The sequence below is a fragment of the Labeo rohita genome, chromosome 5 (assembly GCF_022985175.1).
Source record: "Labeo rohita strain BAU-BD-2019 chromosome 5, IGBB_LRoh.1.0, whole genome shotgun sequence".
NCBI lineage: Eukaryota > Metazoa > Chordata > Actinopteri > Cypriniformes > Cyprinidae > Labeo > Labeo rohita.
The window spans coordinates 11,959,260-11,984,504 of NC_066873.1; the positions used below are offsets into that span (position 1 = coordinate 11,959,260).

The 25,245-nt window shown below is 35.7% G+C and overlaps 1 protein-coding gene across 1 annotated transcript; it reads left to right on the plus strand.

The window, feature by feature from the left end:
• Positions 1–1,026: 1,026 nt before the first annotated feature.
• On the plus strand, positions 1,027–25,192 carry LOC127166222 (ras-like protein family member 10B). The gene is made up of 4 exons (XM_051111342.1): positions 1,027–1,328; positions 2,764–3,142; positions 8,397–8,521; positions 20,048–25,192. The coding sequence occupies exons 2-4, from the start codon at positions 2,855–2,857 to the stop codon at positions 20,316–20,318; spliced, it is 684 nt and encodes a 227-aa protein (XP_050967299.1). The 5' UTR covers positions 1,027–1,328; positions 2,764–2,854; the 3' UTR covers positions 20,319–25,192.
• The last annotated feature ends 53 nt before the right edge of the window (positions 25,193–25,245 follow it).

Genomic DNA, 25,245 nt, shown 5'->3' on the forward strand with positions numbered 1-25,245 from the left:
GTACACGCTCTGGCATAGTAGTATATGCAAACACCGGAAGCGAATTCAGCGCTTATACGCCATTCATTGTTTACACTTTGCACAGAGATTGCTTCTGCTGTTTGCGTATACTATGCCAAAGCGCGTACATGTCACTCGCCAGATGCAGTAGGACAGTAGGACATAGCGGTGAATCAGAAAATTATATAAATTATATAAAAAAATTATCTAAATACTGTTTAGTTTCTCGCACAAACTGATCGTTTCGTGTCTTAGGACATCAGTGTATCGTCACGAGTCACAGGGTTTAATTTGGTTTTGTTTGTGTATGTTTTTTTTTTCACTCTCAAAAATTTGGTAGCCATTGACTGCCATTATATGACTGACGGACTGCAACGGTTTGAGTTAAAAATCTTCGTTTGTGTTCTACTGAAGAAACAAAGTCACCTACATCTTGGATGCCCTGGGGGTCAGCAGATAAACATCAAATTTTCATTTCTGGGTGAACTATCCCTTTAAGTGACTGAACACCAGTGGGCAGGGTCTGTGGTGAGAAGATCTGGAGGCAGCATTTATGCAAATGTTTGTGCCTGGGTGACTATACCTTGCAGCTCAGATCCAAATAAGCCATTTTTGGAGCTTGATTAAATAAATGCTTTGTTTATAATGAGGAGGACGTCTTAAGCTATGAAAATTGCAGGATGTTTTAATGATACCAAAACCTCTTATATACCAAAAAATCAAGCAAATTTTATTTCTTATGTCATGACCCCTTTAACCAGCAACTAGGCAGTATGTGAGGGTATACATCCTTTATACTGTCAATGACACAGAAGGATTGTATTTAATTCCTTTAATCTATATATGTTTTCTACTCTTTTCTAATTTAGGATCAATAAATAACTGTATCTTATGCCTATAATCTAAACTTTTCTCATAAAAATATTCACAAATAAAAAATAACCAACATAAAAGATACACAGAATCTATTTTAAGGAATAAATATCAACGGGGCTTGCCATAGACAAAGCGGAGCTCTCAGCCTTTTTTTCAAATTCAATTAACCTGTGACGCTGACCCGCCTCTGTGCGAGGGTTCGGCGCGGTCCAGCGCTCTGATTTCACGCGCAAGCGTTGATTTATCTGTCTGTTAACACGGTCGAACATGCGCGCGCCGTGCTGTGCGCGAGGTCTACATGACGTGAAAGAGCAGGATATTCCTCCAGGACACTTTGAGGGTTACTTCTGCACCTGAATGCGACCAGAGAGTGAGAACTCGACGAGAAAGATCGCGCAGGTGTTCAGCAGCCCGAACCTCACGAAGAATGCAACTTCTCACCTGCGCATAAGGTAAGTCACCGGAGCCTTTGCTGGTGTGCCCGCGATTCGCCTGAACCGACAGTAGCGCGCTTCAAATGTAAAAAGCTTTATGGGAATGACAGCTAAACTGTCATGCGTTTTGGATATGTATGTATATAATAAGGGTGGGGCGTTTAGAAAGGTATTCAGCGCTTATATATAGAAGTAAATGAAGAAGTACATGACAAGTGCGTCTTTATTCTATTGGATGCAGAGAGTACGTTACATAAGTACTGTGTCTGTTATTACTGAATCACGCTATAGATTGAAACTGAGAAGATTCATAGTAAACTATAGAATTAGCATCATTCTTCCTGCCCACTGCCTGCAGTAGTTCTATAAGAATAGCTCACACACATAGAGGTGCGATTGCCTATGTGTGGCAATTTCTATTAATACCTTGCTCCATTTAAATCATCCTAACCCACTTTAAGTGCTATATATCATGAGAACATTGTGATATACCATCAAATTAACAGACTATGATATATAAACGCAATAGATGCTCAGATTACTATAAAAATGTAGACATATTGTCAAATATTTGTGCTCAGGTGAAACTGATTTACCAGATCTTGTGAATTTTTATTTTAATGTAGCAATTTTTTTTTAATTATTTGACTTTTTCTTATTTATAATTATTAATATAGTGGCAATTAAATGTTTCTTTTTGTATTTTATCTCTATATTATATTATGTTTCTATTTTATTATTTACTTTCTGATACAGTACTCAGATGAGTTATTTTCTTCTGCTTATATCTAAAATTTAACTTGTTTATAATTATTAAAACTCTATACAGTTATTGAACTGAACTGAACCAACACTGCACTGACTTCAGTTGAATAATGACACTATTGACACTATTGTAGAGCTGCTTTACAGCAGAACTTGGATTTGTCTTGTATTTGATGAATTTCCTACAATTTCCTTTTAATTCACTGCATGTGACCCTGGACCACAAAACCAGTCATTGAAAATGAGATGTATACGTCATCTGAAAGCTGAATAAATAAGCTTTTAGCTGTTAGAAAAGGACAATATTTGGCTGAGATATTGAAAATCTGAAATCTGAGGGCAAAATATTGAGAAAATCACATTTAAAGTTGTCCAGATGCAGTTCTTAGCAATGCATATTACTAATCGAATATTAGGTTTGAATATATTTACAGCAGGAAATGTACAAAATATCTTCATGGAACTTTCATGGCTCTTTACATAATATCCTAATGATTTTTGGCATAAAAGAAAAGTCGATAAATTTGCCCCTTACAGTGTATTTTTGGCTATTGCTGCAAATATTCCTATGCTACTTATGACTGGTTTTGTGGTTCAGGGTCACATAAGTAAAGGTGATTTGACTTAATATGAAGTGACTTTTTAATTTATCCTCATCTCTCTCCTGTTTCACTTTTCTCTTTCTTAGAGGCTGCTGGCCTATGAATGGGACTGTGTTGTGGCCAACACTGCTTTCTGTGCTTCAGTCAGGACTATGTGCTGCCCATGTGCCACTCTGAATGCACTGGCCAGCTGTTTGCGAGAGCAGGGAGGGTGGGGCGGCCCACCGGGGGCGAGGCGGAAACAGGGCGATGCCCTCTCCGTTCCGGATCGCGGTGCTGGGAGCTCAGGGGGTGGGCAAGACGGCCATTGTGCAGCGCTTTCTTCACGATGACTACAGTGAGGTGGCGGTGTCCAGTAAGACCCGGCGGGTGCATCTTTCTGCCGCAGTGCTCAATGGTCATGTGCATGACCTTCAGATCACAGATTATCCAGCCATCAGCAGCTTTCCTGTCAGCTCTTTGCAGGTACAGTAAGCAACATATCACAACACTGGACGGAGTCACATAATATGACTTTGACCTGACCCTGTTTGGGGGCAAGGTTTTTCATATTTAAGGTTTCCAAATGAACCCACCCATAGGGAAAGGAAATCGCTAATGAGATCTCTACGGAGAAAAGACCCTGAACAAATGACCCTGTGTGTCTCTAGACTTGTGGAAATCTGTAAATGGTAACGTAATTGTTACTGGTGGGATCTGTTTCTGATCTGGGCTAATTCATGACTAATTCATTCTTTTGTTTAGTTAATTTAAATCATTGCCATGGATTTTTTCCTCTACATGTCATATGGGGCTCTGTGCATTTTGAGAACAGTGTGTGCAAAGATCTAAATTTCACATGAGATTCTTCGAAAATCAAACCATCTGTCTTATATGTATACACACTGCTGTTCAAAAGTTTGGAATCAGTAAGATATTTAATGTTTTTTAAAGAAGACTTTTCTGCTCATCAAGGCTGCATTCATTTAATTAAAAATACAGTAATATTATGAAATATTAATACAATTTAAAATAGTGTTTTTTTATTGAAAGCTGACTTTTCATTATCATTACTCCAGTCTTCAGTGTCACATGATCCTTCAGAAATCATTCTAATATGCTGATTTATTATCAGTACTGGAGATGTGCTGCTTAATATTTTTTTTGGAACCTGTGATACTTTTTTCAGGATTCTTTCATGAATAAAACATTAAAAAAGAACAGGATTTATTTGAAATGGAAATCTTTTTTAACATAATGCACTACCGTTCAAGGTTTGGGTCAGTACATTTTTTCTTACTTTCATTCTTTGAAAGAAATTAATACTTTTATTCAGCAAGGATGTGTTATATTGATAAAAAGTGACAGTATAGACTTATATTGTTAGAAAAGATTTCTATTTTGAATAAATGTTTTTTTGTAACTTTTTATTCATCAAAGAATCCTGAAAAAAGAATCACAGGTTCCAAAAAAAAAAAAAAAACATGAAGCAGCACAACTGTTTCCAACATTGATAATAAATCAGCATGTTAGAATGATTTCTGAGGGATCGTTTGACAATGAAAACTGGAATAATGATGCTAAAAATTAAACTTTGCATCACAGAAATAAATTATATTTTAAAGTATATTAAAATAGAAAATTAATAAATTGCAATAGTATATAATAGCATAATATTACTTTCTGTATTTTTGATCAAATAAATTGAACTTTGATGAGTAGAAGACATTTCTTTTAAAAGATTAAAAATCTTACTGATTCCAAAAGTTTGAATGGCAGTTTGTATGCCCTCCAAAAAGTTTGGAAACGCCCTAGAAAAGTGGGGTTTTGGACAATATTGGCATGAATCCTTCTTAATTTGTGATAATTTTGCACTGATGAGGGACAACACAAACTACAAAAACATGTTTTATTATATAAACAGTATATACATAGAAAAAACTGAAATGTTCGATTCATCAAAATATCCACCATTAGCAGCTATTACAGCTCTGCATAATCTGGGCCTAAATTCATTGTATTCTATGAATATAATTGGCGATTAATTGTTGAAGCTATTAAGTTGTGCTGACCAGTTTAAACCAGTAACCAGGCATCACAGCTGGCAAAGGGGCATGTCTGACTTTGACATTATTATGTAATCAAAATGAAAATTATTAATGCTGGTCTTCAATGATAATGTCAAGTTACTTTAATGTATTTGCACCAAAAAATGATAAGGATTTATGCTGATATCGTCCAAAACCACACTTTGCCAGGGGTGTTTCCAAACTTTTGGAGGGCAGTGTATAGTGCGAGTGTGTATGTCTCAGTAGTTGTATCATTTATGTCTATTTTTAATGTGAAGAGACAAATTTGATAGATACGTTTGTTTTATTTTTGATTTAAAACAACTCTCCAGTCTCTCTAAATATAAAATGTAAAAATTTCCTCTAAGCATAGAAACTATAGAGGCAGATACAGCATACATTTTTATTTAGATAACAGATACATTTTTATTTTTTGAAATCTCAGTAAGAACAATTTAATTTAAATGTGACATTCTATAGAATTCCGTAATGTTTGTAACTAGTCCTACCTTGGTAACTGTTGCTGACATACTTATTCAGCAAGCTTCGTAATGTGAGTGTGTGAAAGTCGCTTGTGTTTGTATTCATTTACAGTAGGTATTGATTCAGATAACAATAGAGGGAATAACATTCACCGTTCAAAAAAGCATGTTGTAGAAACAGTTCTGCTCACACATTTTTTTATGGATGTGTATCTCTATCAAATAGATGACTGTAATATGCGTGCCTTGATTCTGATATCAAAGCATGCATTTCTTGAACATTTTTATCATGTAAACTCTGTTTGATTTTTTTTTTAAACAGATAAACAAATGTTAATTTTATAAAAATTGCGTAGTTCATGCAAAAAGTCCTATGAGATATTCAGACCTAGCAACAGTGTTAGAGGATGGAAGAGCTTTGTAAGGGCCAATTAAGCAGAATATTTGCAGTGTTTTGATACGGGCTCGTTAAGTTTATGCTTACTGAGAGCTTTAGTATTGTAGAATGGTTTATAATGAACCAGTAGCTTGAGAGCACATGGCTCTGTGCTACAGCTGTGATTTCAGACAGCTTGAAAGAATAAAAGAGCCACTTGAGCAGCGAGGCCTTTTGTCTCACTTCACTTTTCTTTCTCAGTGGTGTCATAATGATTCAGTGCTTTAATTAGTGACAATGGGAAGAGAGGATTCTTTCCTAACTTTACATTTATAATTTTATTCTCAACTGGAGTTTCCTGTCAGAGAGCTAGCGGTTAGCTTGGCCTATCATTATCCAAATGATTTAGACAACTGTTTTTCGTGCTTCAATTCATGTATTTCTCCTCAGATCATGTCCATTATATATCCACAATAGCAGATTTGATCTGAAAACGCTATGTTTCTACTAAAACATATCATTTGTTTGGAAAATTGCTGAATGTGCCATCAGCGTGCCCTCTATCTGTCTCCGCATGGCCGATATACATAAATAGATGGGGAAAATAAGCGTGCTCATCTTTCCTGATTTTGCATGTGTTACTTGTTTTACACTTCTCTCTCTGCGAGTTATAACTTATTCTCCAAAGCAAATCAGTTGTAAACTAGCACATAATAATCGGTTCGGGTTTCAAGGTTCTGAATGAATCATCTGAACATGAGTAATATGAACCTCATAATGTCATGAATGCTTAGTGTTATTAGCTGAACACCTGTATTAACCCTGCAAAAGCGTATTCTATTTTTTTAATGGAGCAGTTTATTTAAGCTCTAGAGACCATGTTTTTAGCAAAATTATATGAATATGTTGTTAATTATCATATCTGATACATCAGGCTTTTTTATTTGATATAGTTTGATATAGGAGCTAGTGATGGGAAGTTCGGATCATTTTACCGACTCTGATCTTTGAGTCTCGTTCAGCAAAATGAATGAATCTTTTTTCGAGTCATTTCGTTCATTTTAGCAAAATATAATAAAAAAAGTTATGTGTTACTTCCCTAACACATCTACTGCTTACACAAACCAAAAGTGTTGATCACACTACAAACAAGACAAAACTATAATGCTGTAAGAAACAGAAAAGATTAATTCATTGTTTACCTGGGTCTTAACCAATGCAGTGTGAGCCGTAAAAAGAATTGATTAGTTCATCTCTCGAGTCTTCTGGTTCGAGTCGTTCGTTCATCACGTGACAGCCCCATAAGATGAACGAACGACTGCAAAAACCCGAAGGCTCGAAACAGGTGAACTAGTTCCAGTACAGAACCTAATAGAATGTTGCGCATACGCGACTGAACGAGTCACTCCTCGAGACGACTTGTTCTTCGCGAGTCACATTAAAGATTTGTTCAAAATGAACGATTCGTTCAAGAACGGAGCATGCAGAGCTCATACTTGAGAAGGAAAAAAGTTTTATTTAGAGGCCCAAACTGAGCAGAAATACACAATTCGGTGCAGATGCTAACATTTACATGAAATTGTAATGTAATTTCATTGTAATGTAAAATAATTAATCATTTAGTAAATTTAGTAAATATCAGAACATCATAGCAAACCACTTACATAAAATGGATCTAAATTTTAGTAAAATGTCTTAGTAAGATTATATTGAGAGATTAAACATTCCTTACACAAGCCAGGTGTATCATATTTGATACTCAAATTTCAACATTAAACTTATTCTTACATTTACTTTATAAAAATCCAATTTCACAGCATAAAGACACGTTAACAACAACCTGTTTTTTTACAGTTATGCCAAATGTTCTCTTACTTGTTAAAAAGTAAAAACTATCGATAAGACGAAGACATAGTAGATTGTGTTTAACAGGGTTTTCAGCAAAGTTTTGATCATGTTGTTTAGGGGTGGGCAATATGACCAAAATCTTATATCACAAGCGATAGAGTAATTTTATTTCAAGGTAACAATATATATCAAAGTATAGTTATTTTGCAATAAATAAGGTCTTAAAATCAAAATTTTTGATACCATAGAAATTTCATAGTTGTTGTCACCAGTGTCAATATCACAAAAAACTAAGACTAGCCTAAATTAAAATAAAAGAAAACTCAAGCTCACTGGAGACAAGTAAATAGTCAGTGATTAAATAAGAAAAACTAATTGCAAACTAATTACAAGCAATAAGACAAAGCAGAACAGCAGAACAAATAAATAAGAAATGCTACATATGTTGTATAAAGTAATCAAATGTATAAAAACACTGCATATTCTTCACTGTGTAAACTAAATATGTAATGTACACCCTAAAAAAATGTGCTTTTCACTGCGCCCAAAGTGTATGATTGCAGAAAAATGTACGTGTTTGTACTAAACAATTATGGAGCAACAGATTTTGTATGAAAATAAATCATACAAGTCGTTCATTTTGTTTAAAAATCTTATAAATGTGTGAGGTGGGAAGGGGGCCTTTTACCCATGGGGTAAAAGGCTCACCGGAGTGGGGTAAAAGGCACACAGTATTGATACAAATACTTTAGTACAGCAATGTCACGTGAGCTTGTAACTGCAATAGAGACAGTAGTCCAAAATCTCTACTGGTTGACAAATTTCTATCGGGTAATCTTCTCTACCGGTATATCGCCCACCCCTAAGATATTTAGAGAACTTAGAAATTTGTGTATGAAATATGATACAGTAGGCTGAGATTAACTGAACTGATCAGGATCTTGTGTTGCTCTGTATCTGTGCAGGAATGGTCAGATGTTTGCTGTCGAGGCATTCGGAGCGCTCATGTCTACATTCTGGTTTATGACATCTGCTGTTTCGACAGCTTTGAGTATGTCAAGACCATGCGGCAGCAGATCTTAGAGACCAGGTACGTGATTGGAATATAAGCCTCTTTTTATTAGCCTACTTCACACCTTTACACCTTTCTCTCTTCCTATTGTGCATTATCTCTCTGTTTGTGTCTATTCCCTGTTTTTTCTGTGCTGCTTTATCATGTTTCCCAAATCTTCTTTTCTTCTTCTACAATGTTTGATGGTTGCTGTAATTACACTTAAAAGACGAGACCCTTCTGTAATCATGGGCTGCCATCACAGTGGGTCATTTCTTTATCATTTGGATCTAAATCAACAGAAATGCCTTCCCTTCTCCTCTGCTGATTGCAAAGGGCATGTAATGTCATCATCAAAAGCCAATTCAAAAGCCTCAGAGATTTTTTGCTTTGTACCCGAGCAGATTTGATGATGATGATGCCTAATTGTGACTGTTTTGGCTGCGTACTAATGCATGTTTGAAATCTCTTTGATATCATTCACTGTTTGACTTGATATCCATATGTCAACACTTTTGGCAAGGTGCCGCTTGAATTCATTATCACATTATTGTGTGAACAAACACCTTTTTTTCTTGCTCTGATTAAATGAGTTGGCGTTTTATAATCAATACCATACATATCTGAGCATCTCTTGCACTTGACATGTGAGACTAATTTTTTTAAAGTGTCTTCTACCATACAAGACCAAATAGTGTGTCTGTAAAACTAATAAATTAGCTTTTAATGCAATAAATCATCTTTATTTAGTTAAAATATATAAAACATCATTAAAACAAGATAAATGTACTTTGAATTATAATAAATTGTTTATATTGGCACTAATTGTAAACTATTATTGCACAGCTCTTTTTGTAAAATGAGATATAGAGTTGAGGTCAAAAGTTTACATACACCTTGCAGAATCTGCAAAATGTTAATTATTGTACCAAAATAAGAGGGATCATACAGAATGCATGTTATTTTTTATTTAGTACTGACCTTAAGAAGATATTTCACATAAAAGACATTTACACATAGTCCACAAGAGAAAATAATAGTTACATTTATAAAAATGACCCTGTTCAAAAGTTTATAAACACTTGATTCTTAAAGGAGAAGTCCACTTCCAGAACAACAATTTACAAATAATTTACTCACCCCCTTGTCATCCAAGATGTTCATGTCTTTCTTTCTTCAGTCGTAAAGAAATTATGTTTTTTTGAGGAAAACATTTCAGCATTTTTCTACATATAGTGGACTGCTGTGATGCCCCGAGTTTGCACTTCCAAAATGCAGTTTAAATGCAGCTTCAAACGATCCCAAATGCAGTTGTAAACTAATCCCAGCCGAGTCTTATTTAGCATAACGATCAGTTATTTTAATAAAAACAATACAATTTATATACTTTTTAATGTCAAACGCTCGTCTTGTCTTACTCTGCCTGGACTGTTTTTGTTCCGGTTCATGACAGGTATGTCAAAAAACTCCCATCTCATGTTCTCCCTCAACATCAAAATCGCCCTGTATCGCTGTTTTACCTTTTTTTTAAGAGTGTTTGATCTTCTTTGCATGTTCACTTTGCAAACACTGTGTCGGTACTTCTGCAGCGATGTAGGGTGATTATGAAATGATTTTTGAAGTTGAAGGAGAAAATACGATTGGAGTTTTTCGACATACCCTAACTGTCTTGAGCCAGAATACACAAAATTCATGGAAAAAAAGGCAAGACAAGCATTTGAGATTAAAAAGTATTTAAATTGTATTTTTTTAAATGAAAATAATTGATCGTTTTGCTAGATAAGACCCTTCTTCCTCTGCTGGGATTGTTTACAAACGCATTTGGGATCGTGTGAAGCCACATTTAAACTGCATTTTGGAAGTTCAAACTCGGGGCACCATACCAGTCCATTATATGGAAAAAATGCTGAAATGTTTTCCTCAAAAAACATCATTTCTTTACAACTGAAAAAAAGAAAGACATGAATATCTTGGATAACAAGGGGATGAGTACATTATGTGTAAATCTTTGTTTTGGAAGTGGACTTCTCCTTTAATACTGTTTTGTTACCTGAATGATCCACAGCTGTGTTTTTTTGTTTAGTGGTAGTTGTTCATGAGTCCCTTGTTTGTCCTGAACAGTTAAACTGCCCACTGTTCTTCAGAAAAATCCTTCAGGTCCCATAAATTCTTTGGTTTTTCAGCATTTTTGTGTATTTGAACCCTGACTGTATGATTTTGAGGGTGAAAACTTTTGGAATTTGAAGATCAGGGCAAATTTCACTTATTTTGTCTTCTGGGAAACATGTAAGTATCTTCTGTAGCTTCTGAAGGGCAGTACTAAATTAAAATATATGATATTTAGGCAAATAAAGAAAAATGTACACATCTTCATTCTGGTCAAAAGTTTAAGAATCAAGCATATGTAAACTTTTAAACGTAGTCATTTTTATAAATGTAACTATTATGTTCTTTACTGGACTATATGTAAATGTCTTTTATGTGAAATACCTTATTCGGGTCAGTACTAAATGAAAAATACCATGCATTTTGTATGATTCCTTTCAATTTGGTAAAATAATTGACATTTTGAGGATTCTGCAAGGTGTATGTAAACTTTTGACTTCAGCTGTATATTATATTGAATTTTATCTGCATTTCAGAGAATATATCTTTAATATGTACACAATTAGGGTTTGTGAGATTTATGCTTAAAATTAGAAATAATTTTTAAATAACAGGCCAGATAACCAAAAATATTTTTGAGATGTGTACATTTGTTTGAATTGCTAAAGAGAAAACAAATCAGTTTGCAGAAAGAGGACAGGATCCAAAATGCTCTATGTATCAGAGTAATACACACAGCGACAGTGATGCTTCATCGTTATTTAAATTCAGCTCAGTCACCGATTGGCTTAAACGGTCAGTGTGGGCGTCCGTGGTGAGCCTGTCATTCAGATGCAGATTTATCGTAATCAATGGCGTCAGCTGTCATGGTTTGCTTGCGTCAAGGCCTGAGCAGTGAGGCAGGCAATTCTGCTGACAAACATTCATGTTTTATTGATCCAGGCAGAACACAATTAAGTCACCTTGGCCCGACATTGCCTCACAGTCTCTGCCATACAATAGAAAGAGGACGGCGGACGGGCTGGTTCGATTCATTGAACCGATCTGCTAATACCCAACAGAAGTGAGAGTGCTGGCTGTCAATCGTTCCTGTGATAAGACAGACCCTGTTAGTGTGAGGAATTAAAAGACAGTTAACTAATCTTTGGTGAAACAACAGCCATTGTCCTTACCTCAGATGGAGTTTCTGTTTGAGGTGTGTTAACTTTCTTAATATGTTTAGTGTACAATAGCTGTCCAAAATGTACTGTAACTGACAGCATTTTAAGGCATCATAGACACAAAAATTTACATACACCTTGCAGAATCTGCAAAATGTAAATTATTTTACCAAAATAAAAGGGATCATACAAAATGCATGTTATTTTTTATTTAATACTGTGTTGTTACCTGAATGATCCACAGCTGTTTTTTTTTTTGTTTGTTTGTTTGTTTGTTTGTTTAGTGATAGTTGTTCTTGAGTTCCTTGTTTGTCCTGAACAGTTAAACTGCCTGCTGTTCTTCAGAAAAATCCTTTAGGTCCCATAAATTCTGTGGTTTCTTAGCCTTTTTGTGTATTTGAACCCTTTCCAACAATGACTGTATGATTTTGAGATTGTCTTTTCACACTGAAGACAACTGAGGGACTCATATGCAACTATTACAGACTGATGCTCCAGAAGGAAAAACAATGCCAGAGCTGGCAAGTAAACTTTCTGAGTTAAGGTTTGAGAGTTTGAAAATAAGTTAAATGTTACTTATTTTGTCTTCTGGGAATCATTTAAGTATCTTCTGTAGCTTCTGAAGGGCAGTACTAAATGAACAAAATATAGGCAAAATAAGAAAAATGTACATATCTTCAAAAGTTTACACCCCCAGCTCTTAATGCATAATTTCTTTCTTCTGAAGCATCAGTGAGTGTTTGAACCTTCTGTAATAGTTGCAAAGGAGTCTTTTAGTTGTCTTCAGTGTAAAAAAGATGGATCTTAAAATCATACAGTCATTGTTGGAAAGGGTTCAAATACACAAAAATGCTGAAAAAAGCAAAGAATTTGCGGGACCTGAATGATTTTTCTGAAGAACACCGGGATGTTTAACTGTTCAGGACAAACAAAGGACTCACAACAACTATTACTAAACAAAAAAACACAGCTGTGGATCATTCAGGTAACAACAAAGTATTAAGAATCAACTGTATGTAAACATTTGAACATTCATCTATTATTTTCTCTTATGGATTATATGTAAACGTCTTTTATGTGAAATATCTTATTCAGGTCAGTACTAAAAAAATAACCTGTATTTTGTATGATCCCTATAATAGTAATTAGAAACAGCCTGTTTTACCCATATTTACCTGAATAGCGCACATATAACAAGTGGTTATTTGAGTTACTGTTCTTTTCATATCAGCTTGAACCAGTCTGGCTAATTTCTTCTGGCCTCTGGCATCAGCAAGGCATTTTCACCCACAGAACTGCCACTTACTGGACATTTTTCCATTTTCTGACCATTTTCTAGGGGTGTGCAATAATGACAAAAATTGTTTCTCAATATTTTCTGGAATTTTGTCAGTAACTTTAATTAGATAACATTCTGCTAAGCGTGTTATTGTGCTGGCATTTTGGCAGGTTTAGGACTGCCAAGGACAGCTGACTCCCAAAGCCTCTGATATTCGTCATATTCAGTGTGGTGATTAGTTTGCAGGTGTAACAGAAATGAACTTTTCCAATAGTTTTTAAATAGATTTTTACCTTTATTGGCATTTTTACATTTATAAGGCCTAACCTAATTAAGTGTATGCGTCATCCTTTGTGTCAGATTCTTAACTTTTATCAATAAATTTAAATAGTAAGACCCTATAGGGCTGTTACAAATCAAATTAAATTAATATCAACAAAATTTTTGTTTGCAATGCAGAGGTGGCACAGAATCTGCATATGAAGTGACATTTAGATGCATTTCCACAGACTGTTTAATGCAGGACACGAATGCATTTAACCTGCAGTTACAAATGCATAAATAATGTTTTAATGTTTTTATTTTTGGAAAATATTTAATAGTGATATCTAAATTGATTTAGGGGAAAAGGGGACAATATACTTTAAATATAAACCTAAAATCACCAGTAGATGGCAGCAAGTCACCGTATAAGTGAGTGAGTCATTGGCTGCGGTCACACTGCAGGCAAATGTAGCCCAAATTTTTTTTTTTTTTTTTTTTTGCTCACATGTGACCTTTTTCTGGTTTTCTCATGACAGTGTGAACAGCACAAACCACGTGGAATCTGATCTTTTCAATTCCGTTTTGTGCCACTTCCATATGTGGTACTAAATCCAATACAGGTTTAGTTAGATGTTTTGCAATGAGACTGCAGTGTGAACAGTCATATTGGAATTCATGTGACTTTTCCATCATTCGTAATCAACATTTATCAAAATTCTGTGCTCATGGGAGTCACTTCAAAGATTTTACATACATTTACATGCAATTTTACAGTTGCGAAAGGTAGTCAGTGGAAGTACAGTGATGTGTCAGAACTCATAAGTATTACACTTTCTATTACCCTTCAAATTGCGCAAATTGAAGTTGTGAATTGAAAATACACCTAATAAAACACGCAAAAAAAAAAAAAAAAGTCCCATATATGACAAAAAAATGTTATGCTTGCATGAGGTGGTTTTTCAGGCAATTGCTCTGCATAATCTGGGCCTAAATTCATTGTATTCTAAACTTAATTGGCAATCAATTGTTGAAGCTATTAAGGTGTGCTGACCCAAAAATCTTTTAAAAACCTGGGCCAAGTTTAAAGCAGTAACCAGGCATCACAGCTGGCAAAAGGGCATGACTTCGACATGTATATTTTGCCATTATTATGTAATCAAAATGAAAATTATTATTGCTGGTCTTCAATGATAATGTCAAGTTACTTTAATGTATTTTCACACTATACACTATAAATAAACGCATAATTGCTTACTTGTCCTCCGTGTTTACTTCCATATGACAGCATGCTGCACAAGTGTTACCAAGTCAACAGTTTTTTGGGTTGTTTTGACCCCACTAACTTGATATTTACCCAGAATGCGATTGGACTAGTTTTGGACTATAGTTTTGAGAAGCAATTGGTCTAATTTTGTTCTGAAAACCTGGCAACCCTGTTCGTATTGTTCTTTTGCACATACGGGTCAGTTCAGAACCATGATCTGTTCACACTAAAAATTTGATATTGGCCACATATAAAACAAAAATCTGAATAGCTATATGAAATCGATCTGAGCACCAAGGCTTGCAGTGTAAACATTGCCATTACGTCATTCATTCAACCGATTTGTTCAAATGGCTGACTGATTTAGTTACGACACACCTTTGTGTGTTGCTCAGAGATGCAAAACAGTTCTGTTGTGGCTTTGTTTGGAACAATTTTCATTGACGAAATAGAGCAAAAACAGGAACTTGTGTCTAAAATGTAAGTCAATTAATATTAAATTCTTGTTTATTGGACTGTTTGTAAAAATCAATATTACATTTGCAGTCGTACTGATATTTGGAGAAAGAACTGTACTCTTTGTGTAATATTAACTATATCAGATGATTTAAATGTAAAAGACATATAAAACTCATACAGGGACATTTTTGCCCCTTTATCTTGAATTTTGTGGGAATTCTAAATGTATTTTAATAGACCAAATCATGCAGTGAAAGCTTGAACTCTAAATGCGCACGCGCAGTAGTCTGACCTACATCTCCGTTATGCGTGCACTCTCTGGGTGTTTTTTTGTTTGGTTTTTGCGATATACTCAATAATGTTATATATTGCACACCCCGATGGTCGTGCGTGAAAATTCCAGCCGATCAGCTGTTTCTGAAATACTCTGAAGCCTTTCTGGCAACAACCAATGCCACAAGTCACTTAAATGACCTTCCTTCTGCATTCTGATGCTCAGTTTAAATTTCAGATTGTCTTGATCATGTCTACATGCCTAAATGCATTTAGCTGCTGCCATGTGATTGGCTGATTAGACATGGCTGATTAATGAACAGTGCATAATAAAGTGGCCGGTACATGTATATAGAGAGAGAGATGGTAAGAAGTTAACAGCAGTTTCTCTAATTGGTGAATTTTTCTTTAGGAGTGTAGTTATTCCCCAGGAATTTGGCAATAATTTATTTCCTGTTTATTATATAGCTGAAAAAAAGTTGACTTGTGGCTTTTACAGAAGCACATGTCATCACTTAATAATCACAATAAATCTTGAAAGGTTTATTGCTACTAAGCTATTGCTATTATGAATGTGATTTTTATGTTGAGAATCATTGTTGTGCTGCTGTGATTAATCAGTTGTGACTGTAGAGCTGGAGAAGTGTTATTCTGCGGTCGGAGTTTCTGCAGAGCATCTCTAATTAGATGCCTATGGGGTTCTGTTAAGATTAGGATGTAGACAGGCGGTTTTTGGAACAGACCCTTTGAGTTTGTAAGTCCCCAATGGCAGCCAATGTTATAGTCCTTGTCAGAGAAGCACAGCACATGTTGGATTTAGAGGATGAATTGATGTACGCTGCACAGCACTACAGACTGTCAGTCAAACCGGAGAGATATTAATGACTAAATGAATCAGAGAATAGATTGAGTCAGTGAATGAATGAAGAATGAATGCAGTAATGAATTCTGCTGCAGAGGGACTCTGCTGTGTTTGAGGATGAAATAAGCATGTCAGAGATCAGAGAGCAGAGCTGTCTGTCACTGACAATGACTGACGGACAATGCTGGTGGTTCCTGTCAATTCAAGACCAAGAGTCGCCCGCTGACTGACAGCATGAGGTCTAGAGAGGTTTGGGGCTAATTGTGTTTACGACACAATCTTCTTATCAGTACACAGACACACATCAGACACGTTTTCTGAGGTCAGCGTTGAATGGCTAAATAGTGCTATGAATTCACCCAGAACTGTAGCTGTTGATTCGCAGTATTTTCCATAAAAGAGGTCTATTTTTAGCCTTCCTGCCCAGTTTATATCAGTCCGGTGCAGCTCTGTGGAAAGCCTCTGTGAAGTGAAACAATTGGAAATCTATTTGTCTTTTTTTCAGAGCTGTCAGAGGCACAGGTCATCTTAAACAGAGATAAGCCAGGAGACATAAGCTGCTCTTCGGGATCTTTGCTCTCTGTTGGAGACAGGACGAGACGCTGATAGAGCAGCCCGGCTCCCTGTACATATGACGGCTTCACTTCCTGACAGCTTGTCACTGAAGCACACAATACGTGTGTGAGGCTGCTTATAGTCACAGACAGGCTAAAGATCCTGTCTCAGACCAATTTCACTGTATTGGCAAGCCGTCTACTGTACTGTATTTCAACACTGACCCAAGTGTTTGAATGGTTTTGATATGAATGCAAAATTGTGGTTATTTTTTAATTAATTTATGTAATTTAAGCAATACCACACAAGCAAGAATGCTGATGTTCAGTTAATAATAAGTTTCAGACAAAATTTATCCAGTAAAATAACCCAATAAAGCCTACTTTTAAAATATTTGATGTGAGCATTTAACATTACTGATCAACATAATCAAAACTTTGCTAAAATCCTGTTGTACGCAATACATTACATGCCTTCTTTTGTCTAATTAATAATTCATACTTTTACATTCTTTTTTTTTTTTTGCTGTGAAATTTTCATAAAGTAAATGTAAGAATAACGTTCATACTGTTTACAGTATTTTAAGATAAACTTTTAGTTGACTGAAGCAACTTTTCTTTAGTTTACTTGATTGTCCAAACATGACGTTTTTTTAGAAGAATTCAGGAATATTTATTTGTACATCTCTCAATAATTGCAAGCTATCAGAATTTTTACATTAAATATCCGCTATCTAATAATATATTTGCTATTGCACCAACTAGCATACTGTTGCTTAGTTTGGTGCTTTAAATGAAATGTAATGATATGTATTTTTTTCCCTATAATATATCACAGTATATCAAGTATGATACCCAACAAAAACCCATATGAAAAAATTGTAAAGATTTTGAAAAATATTTTGTCTAAAGTTTCAAACACTCACTGATGCTGTTTTTGAATTAAAAGATCAGGGTATTATGTTTTGTTCGAAATAAAAATTAAAAACGAAATGAAAACCAAAGTATGTACAACTTATTATATATACAAATAATGCCTGTACATTTAGGACATAATGTAGATGCATTTGGACGTATTTTATTAAGACATAATAAAATCAGTAAAATTCTGTATTTAAAACTTTGTTCATCCATAAATTCTGTCATTGCTTACTTCCTTTCATGTCATTTCAAACTTGTGTGACTTTCTTTTTTCTGTCCATACAATGAAAAATAATGGGGTCCAGTGTTGTTTGGACTCTAGTGTTAGTCAAAATGTCTTCTTTTATGTTTCAAAAAAAAAAGAAGGAAAGAAAGGTTTTGAATGACAGGAGTATTCTGTGCATTCAGTGCATTTCCTTTTTCATTAACACTGAACCCAAGATGAAATTTTTCTATGTATTACACACAGAAAGATGCATAGATGCATACTATACACAGAAAACTGCATAGATATCTGAAATTGAGCCCAAAGGGCTCTGGTTGTGATGAAATGATTTCTGCAGCATCAGTCATCTGAAGATTAATGTAGATTTCCACTGAGAGGTTGTGATTAGGAAATGCTAAAATTATGTCTAATCTAATTCCATCAAAAGGCTTAGTTGTGTCCTTGTCATTTACACCTTTGAAAGACCATTAACGAAGCCTAATGTTTCAGTCCTGTGATCTGCATCTCTGAAGTTTACCTAATTTACCTAATTTCTCTCCAAACAAGCAATTTGTAATATAAAACATTCACAAAATGAAGAAGGAATTAGAAAAATGACATGCATGATCTGAAACAGTCAGTTTAGGCATATTATTAATATTTCCTGCAGAAGATGAAGTGTGATATACAAGCTTTATAGGTTTAGTTTCATCTTCAAGGTAACAGCAATACAATCTGATTTGAAAACGTCTTTCAGTGTGGTAAAGGTACCAAGGCTTTTCCTAGAAAGTTGGAAAAAATTGATTTAGTCTAGGCTATGTAAATGCTGTTGTTCAGTATGTTGCCATGGATTTACACGAATATGTATCTTGATGCATGATACGCCACTTTATTCTGAAAGCATCTAGAACAGATGGATGCAAAGAGAGATTCAGACAACACTGAACCTTTCAGAAAAAATGTTTGAAGAGGTTGTTGGATTTGGCCCAGACTACATTAATTGTATCAGTCTGATGAAATTGCAGGCCAAATTGATCCTTTTGATGAAGACATTTCACTTCATCAAATGCTTTATAGACACATAAGCGATCACAGCAGGAACTTTTTAAAATATGCTGTTAAAATACCCATTTGAGGTTATTAGAAAGACACTTTATGAGCTGGAAAAACAGATATTATAGTAAAATCCTGGGTGAAATGACAAACACTTCAGTGGTTGCCTTTTTCAAGCCGAACTTATGTTTTACTGAATACTGCAAGAGTCATGAGGCACCATGTCATGTTTTTATGTGTGTGTAGTAGTAAATTCAAAAAGAATTTAGATTAATGAATTTGTTATTAATGGCTGATTCATAGCTAGATATAAAATGTAATACTATTTTGTTTAAATAAAATTTTAACTAACAAAAACTAAAGTAAAATCAATGATTTTCAGTGCTACACCTAATTTTAAAAAACACATTATAAAGTACATGAATGTTAATTTTGATATTTGCTAATGATTAAAAGGATAGTTCACCCAAAAATGAAAATTCTGCCATTAATTACTCACCCTTATGTTGTTCCAAACCTGTAAGACCTTCGTTCATCTTCAGAACACAAATTAAGATATTTTGGATGAAATCCAACAGGTTTCTGACCCTGTATAGACAGCAACGCAACTGACACTCAAGGTTCAGAAAGACTGACAGAGAAGAGAAGAAACTGTTGAATAAAAACATTATTTTTGTTTTAAAAAAAACATATTTTTGTTTTCTTCGCACACAAAATATTCTCATAGCTTTATAAAATTAGGACTATCACATGGACTATTTTAACGATGTTCATATTACCTTTCTGGGCCTTCAACATGTCAGTTGTATTGCTGTCTATGCAGGGTCAGAAAGAATATTTCAGTGTTTTCTGTCCATAGAAAGTCAGTGGTCAACGAAACTGTTTGATTGCCATCATTTTTCAAAATATCTTCTTTTATGTTCCACAGGAGAAAGAAATACAGATTTGAAATGACATGACAATGAGGAAACTTCCATTTTTGGGTGAACTATGAAGTCTTTTTTATTGACATTTTCGTTCCATAAATAACCTTTAACATCCATGGAAGTTACTGAAAGTTGTTTTCTTCTGTGGTGTCTGTGGAATATAATTAGATTTGAGCCATCTTTTTATGTAGAGTTGTTTTTGTTTTATGTATTTACAGTCTGTGTGTATCTTTCCACAGAGTCATGGGCTCTGGAGAGACGCCCATTCTGATTGTCGGCAACAAGCGTGATCTGCAGCGAGGTCGCGTCATCCCCAGACACAGCGTATCTGACTTAGTCCGAAAAAACTGGAAGTGTGGATATGTGGAGTGCTCTGCCAAGTTCAACTGGCACATTTTACTATTGTTCGGAGAGGCTCTCCGCAGCGTGGGTTGTGCCCGCTGCAAGCACGTCCATGCCACCATCCGTTTTCAGCGGGCACTCAGGAGAGAGCGATGCGTCCTTATGTGAGGTTGCCGTTTCTCTTCTATAGAGCCCATTCTAAAGCGGTTTATGGCTATGGACACTCCGTTATTGCTCGGGCAGCTGGAAGAGCCGTGATAACCCTCATGCCAAGGAACTTAACATTTGGGATTCTAACTACGGACAGACAGATGTGGTTTTGAAACAGGAGCTCCCTGTTGCTTCATTACTTAAGCCTTCAAACTGATGTCTCCGCTTTTGGCCTGGAAGAACACAACCAACATCTCTGCCTCTTATCTTAGAAATCCAAACTGCCAAAAGGCTGGTGGAAGGCAACAAAAATCAGCTTTAATATTACACTCTGTCATTGCTTATGTTCAGGCCAGGACAGCACATAGACACTCCTCTATGCTTATGAGCTTAAGGATCTTCCAGTACCTGCAAGCAGAAGTGTTTCCCAGCTCAGGTGCCATATGCAGGCACTGATTTTGCAATACGCCACACAACACAAATTATACAAAGAATCTATGTTCTATGGATACGTCTGTGTTTTTAAAGGTATAGTTCATCGAAACATGGCATTATTTACTCACCTCTGTGTTGTTCCAAAGCCGTCTGACTGTGTTTAATTTGTGGAACACAAAAAGAGAAATTTTAATAATGTGCTTGTCACTCTTTTCCATGAAGTTGCATACAATAAGGTGCTTTCAAGCTTCAAAGGGGATGCAAAAACACTTTATCCATGTGGCTCTAACACCATACAATAGCTTGTGAAAAGAATATATGGAATTCACCAATAATCTTTCCCTCCAGTGAGCTGGAGGAGCTGTGATAACTCTCTGCTGCAACTGGGAGTTGAGCTGAGTTGAATTCGAACCAGGAGCCTCATTTATAAAATGCTGCATAGAAACTGTCCTACATTTGATCCTAAGATCATCTCTCAAACATGCATACATGTGATTCAGAGAACAAATATGCGCACAAAAAACTTGCATATGCCTCTCTTTCAGATGTGAAATGTATCCACTTTTTTCTTCAATGCAGAAGTAAGCCTATGGCTGCTATAGGAAAATAACGAGAAGAATAACAATGTGCAGTAAACGGTAAAACTGTATGCATTACAAACCAGTGTGTTTATAATTAAGATAATACATTAAAACAATATGGTAAAATACACTAATATCAAGCAGCAAAACAAGCTGTTTTGTACAGCTAAAAAATAGCTGGATGCAGATGAGACCGGAAGCCAGGCCCATAAAGTTTACAAATGACAGTACCTGCTCTTACGAGAAGAAAAAGGTGGATAAATTGCAAATGATCTTGAAATTGTGCACAGCTGAATGGTTCAGATCTCCACTTGTAAACGCTGTCAAATTAATAACATTAACATATAATAGAGCAGCAGTCAACATCCAGATCCTTTAAAGGGAACCCTGTGTATTAAGACTTGTATGGCTTAATATAACCTAAATTATGTCTCTTACTAAAATATGTAGTAGAAAACCTATGAAAGATTTACGTTATTTAAAATATCCACATCGTTGTGTACATATTTTGGACTATGGGGCGCCATTATTATCTGTTGCTGTTTTTACCTCAACACAATTCGAAATTACCAATTTCGAAACTAAAATACTGATATGATGCCACATTGTGCAGCTTTTGGTTGTAATTTTTAGTCGATGGGCAACAAGAGAAACAATGTAAGTCTTTACTGCTTTCCTAGCGATAAGAAGATAAAAAGAATAAGAATTGAAAGTGAAAAGAATTGGAAAATGCCTGTGAACAAATAAAACTTCCTATACACCTTTGTTCTCTCCACTTCAGCCCTGATGCTTTTGAGGCTTTTAGTAGAACGCAGCTATTGAAAGAGCTTACAAACAGTGTAAACATGCCGACGCTTGTCATGACACCATAGCCACTGAAGGACTTTTTCAAAGTCGATTCACACGATATCCAGGGGCGTTTAGACTCTTTGTAGGGAAAATCGACGGTACAGCATTTGGTTTAAGCCTATGCTTATATCCATTGCCACTTGTAAGCTCTTTCTGTAGCTGTGGTCATCGTATCAGTATTTTATTTTCCAGTTGTGTTGTGGTAAAAATAGCAACAGATAGTGCTAGTAGCTCATCGAGTGAAACCGTTTTACGTAATCAAAATAATGGCGCCCCCCCCTCCATAATCCAAAATATGTATATAACGATGTCAATTTTTTAAAAGGGTCATATGATAAGGTTTCTTGTTTCCCTTTGTCTTTGGGGTGTTACAAGCTGTTTGTGCATATATAAGATCTGTAAAGTTGCAAAGCTTAAAGTCCCAAACCCAGAGAGATATTTATTATAAAAGTTATGACTCAGCCACCCCCCCACATGTTTACATCACGGTGTGGGTAGATTTGCACCGCCCATATGTATATGCAAAGAAAAAGCTGTAACTTTTTATACCAGCTGTAGTATTGTTGCGGCCGCCGCCATGTTGTGGAGACGCTGTGTGTTTCATTGCGAAAGCGAAAGTATTTTGTTTAGCCTTCCAAATGAGTACACAACTAGAAATCAGTGGTTAAGTTATATTTACAACACTGTTCTGAAACAGTACAACACAAATATTCAAGTGGGTGCTGTGCATTTTACAGAGGATTGTTTCCTGAACCTGAGAGAGTAGCCTACAATGCCAGCTGTGCACAAAGGGTTAAGGCTATAAAGTGGGGCAATTCCAACATTGCAAGGACATTCTGGTGCTTCGGACTCACAGCCTGTAATAAATTTTCGTATTTAAAGAATTTGCTACTGACTATTCAAACGCGAATTTTGAGCAGCGTAGAGTAGTGCTTGTTGTTTGTCGTTTCAGTGATCACAAATGCAGACATGGTGTTATGTTTATGCTGCGTGACGCAACACGTAAAAAGACAGTATGAGTCATTATAATCAGTAATTATGTCCCGACTGGATGCAACAAATGCCTCGTTTATAATGGGTTTTATTGTTTTTGTCTCGTTGCGCCGGGAAACAGCATCACAACATGGTAAGGGGCATAACATTTCCATCACACGCTTGAGGTATTTGGAAACGCCAATCGGAAAACACCTCACTTTTCAGAACGATGAGCTTTGTAAAAATTGAAGCGTTTCAGAAAGGCAGGGCAGAGAGGAGCAACAATAATGTACAGTATGTGGAAAATTATGTGTTTTTCTTTTTAGTAACATCATATGACCCCTTCAAAATAACATAAATATTTAATGGGTTTTCTACTACATATTTAGTACTTCAAATTAAATTTTAAATATAGTTTTAGTTAACACTAGTGCACAAGTCATGGATCTTTTGGTTATTGGTTATGGTTGGGTTGGTTATGGTTATTTGCATCACTTTTGATGCATGAAAGCTTCAGTCTTCATTCATTGCAACTGCATGGAATAGTGACTAGAAAATAATAGTACATTCTTCTTTTGCAAGTCATGAGGATGAGTAAATAATGACAGATTTTGAACTATCCATTTAGAGCAGGGATGCTCAAATCTGGCCCACGAGATCCACTTACCTGCAGAGTTTAGCTCTAACCTTAATGAAACACACCTGAGCATGCTAATTAATGCCTTCAGGATCGTTAGAAAATCACAGGTAGGTGGTTAAGGCTAGATGTGCACATCAATATAGAGGGTTTGCACTTATGTCACGGTTTGGTCAATTACCCGGATGCGCGGCCATGTTGGAGATACTTGGATGTAAACAACAGCATGGATTGCATGGTTAATGTACTACTGAATGCGTTGTTCTGCTAATTTATGCTGTCCAAACCACATAAAAAATGTGTGGAAGCTGCTAAATCATATAGAGAAGGACTTAGTAAGCAGGAAATGGTGCAATGTTTTGACAAACTAAAATTAATAGGTGGTAAATATACATACAAGCAATATTAATTAAGATATTAGCCCAAATTTTCACCTACCTACCTGGAAATTATAAGAACAAACATGAATGTTATCAAGATTCTTGCCCTGGAAATTCTGGTTCAGTTTGGCCAACCACAAACGCCTTTTGATTCTCAGACAGTTTTTTGCACTCAGCTTCTCACTCTTTTTGGCAGTCTATAGTACTCCATTAGTACAGCCCAAAACATGACAGTGATTTAGATCTGCAAAATATGAAAGTTTCGTTTAGTTCAGTGGCATTGTTTACGTTCAGTGCCACCAATATGGCCAACTGTTTATGCGTCGTGAAAATACACTATTGTGTTATTTTTTGTCATGCTGAACAACAATAATTATGGGGTATAAGGGGTAGGTTCAGGGTTGGGTTAGGTGTGGACATTAATAAAACACAATCTAATAGGTAGCAAATTTAATTCATTGTTACTTTCCGCCCGCAGCTGTATGCCTTATAGCCACAACTTCACATGGTAGGTGAGTTTGATCAGGGTTGGAGCTAAACTCTGCAGCACATTGGCCCTCCAGGGCAAGATTTGATAAACCCTGCTTTAGGGTATGACTTGATACTGTGTCTTATCCCAGTCTAATTTATGCCAAGGTATGAGAATTTGTCCCACTTTGAAATGGTGTAGACATATTAAATCGTATGAGAAAGAGGGAAATATCATTTGAATGTAAATGTGTTATAAATGTATGCGCTTACATTGTGGATCCCACTTTGTCATGCAGAGATCTGGATGACGTTTGTGTGCGGCAAGGAACAAACTAAAAATATGCCCTTCTTTAATAATTTAACCCACCGCATCTCTGGTGCACAAACAGACCAGCTTCTGCTACACACCCCTAGTCAGATCAAATACATGTTCAATACAAATTACATGTAAAGAGCACATTAGTCTAATAAACAGACACCGGACACAGAAAATGCATCCTCGTCTGTGTGATGTATGAGTACAAAATCAATACCTACATCAGTATCTGCTTCAGAGGTAATGTATCTGCCCTGCTGTTTATACAATGCACTACACGTGCACAGTAATAACAAAGTGT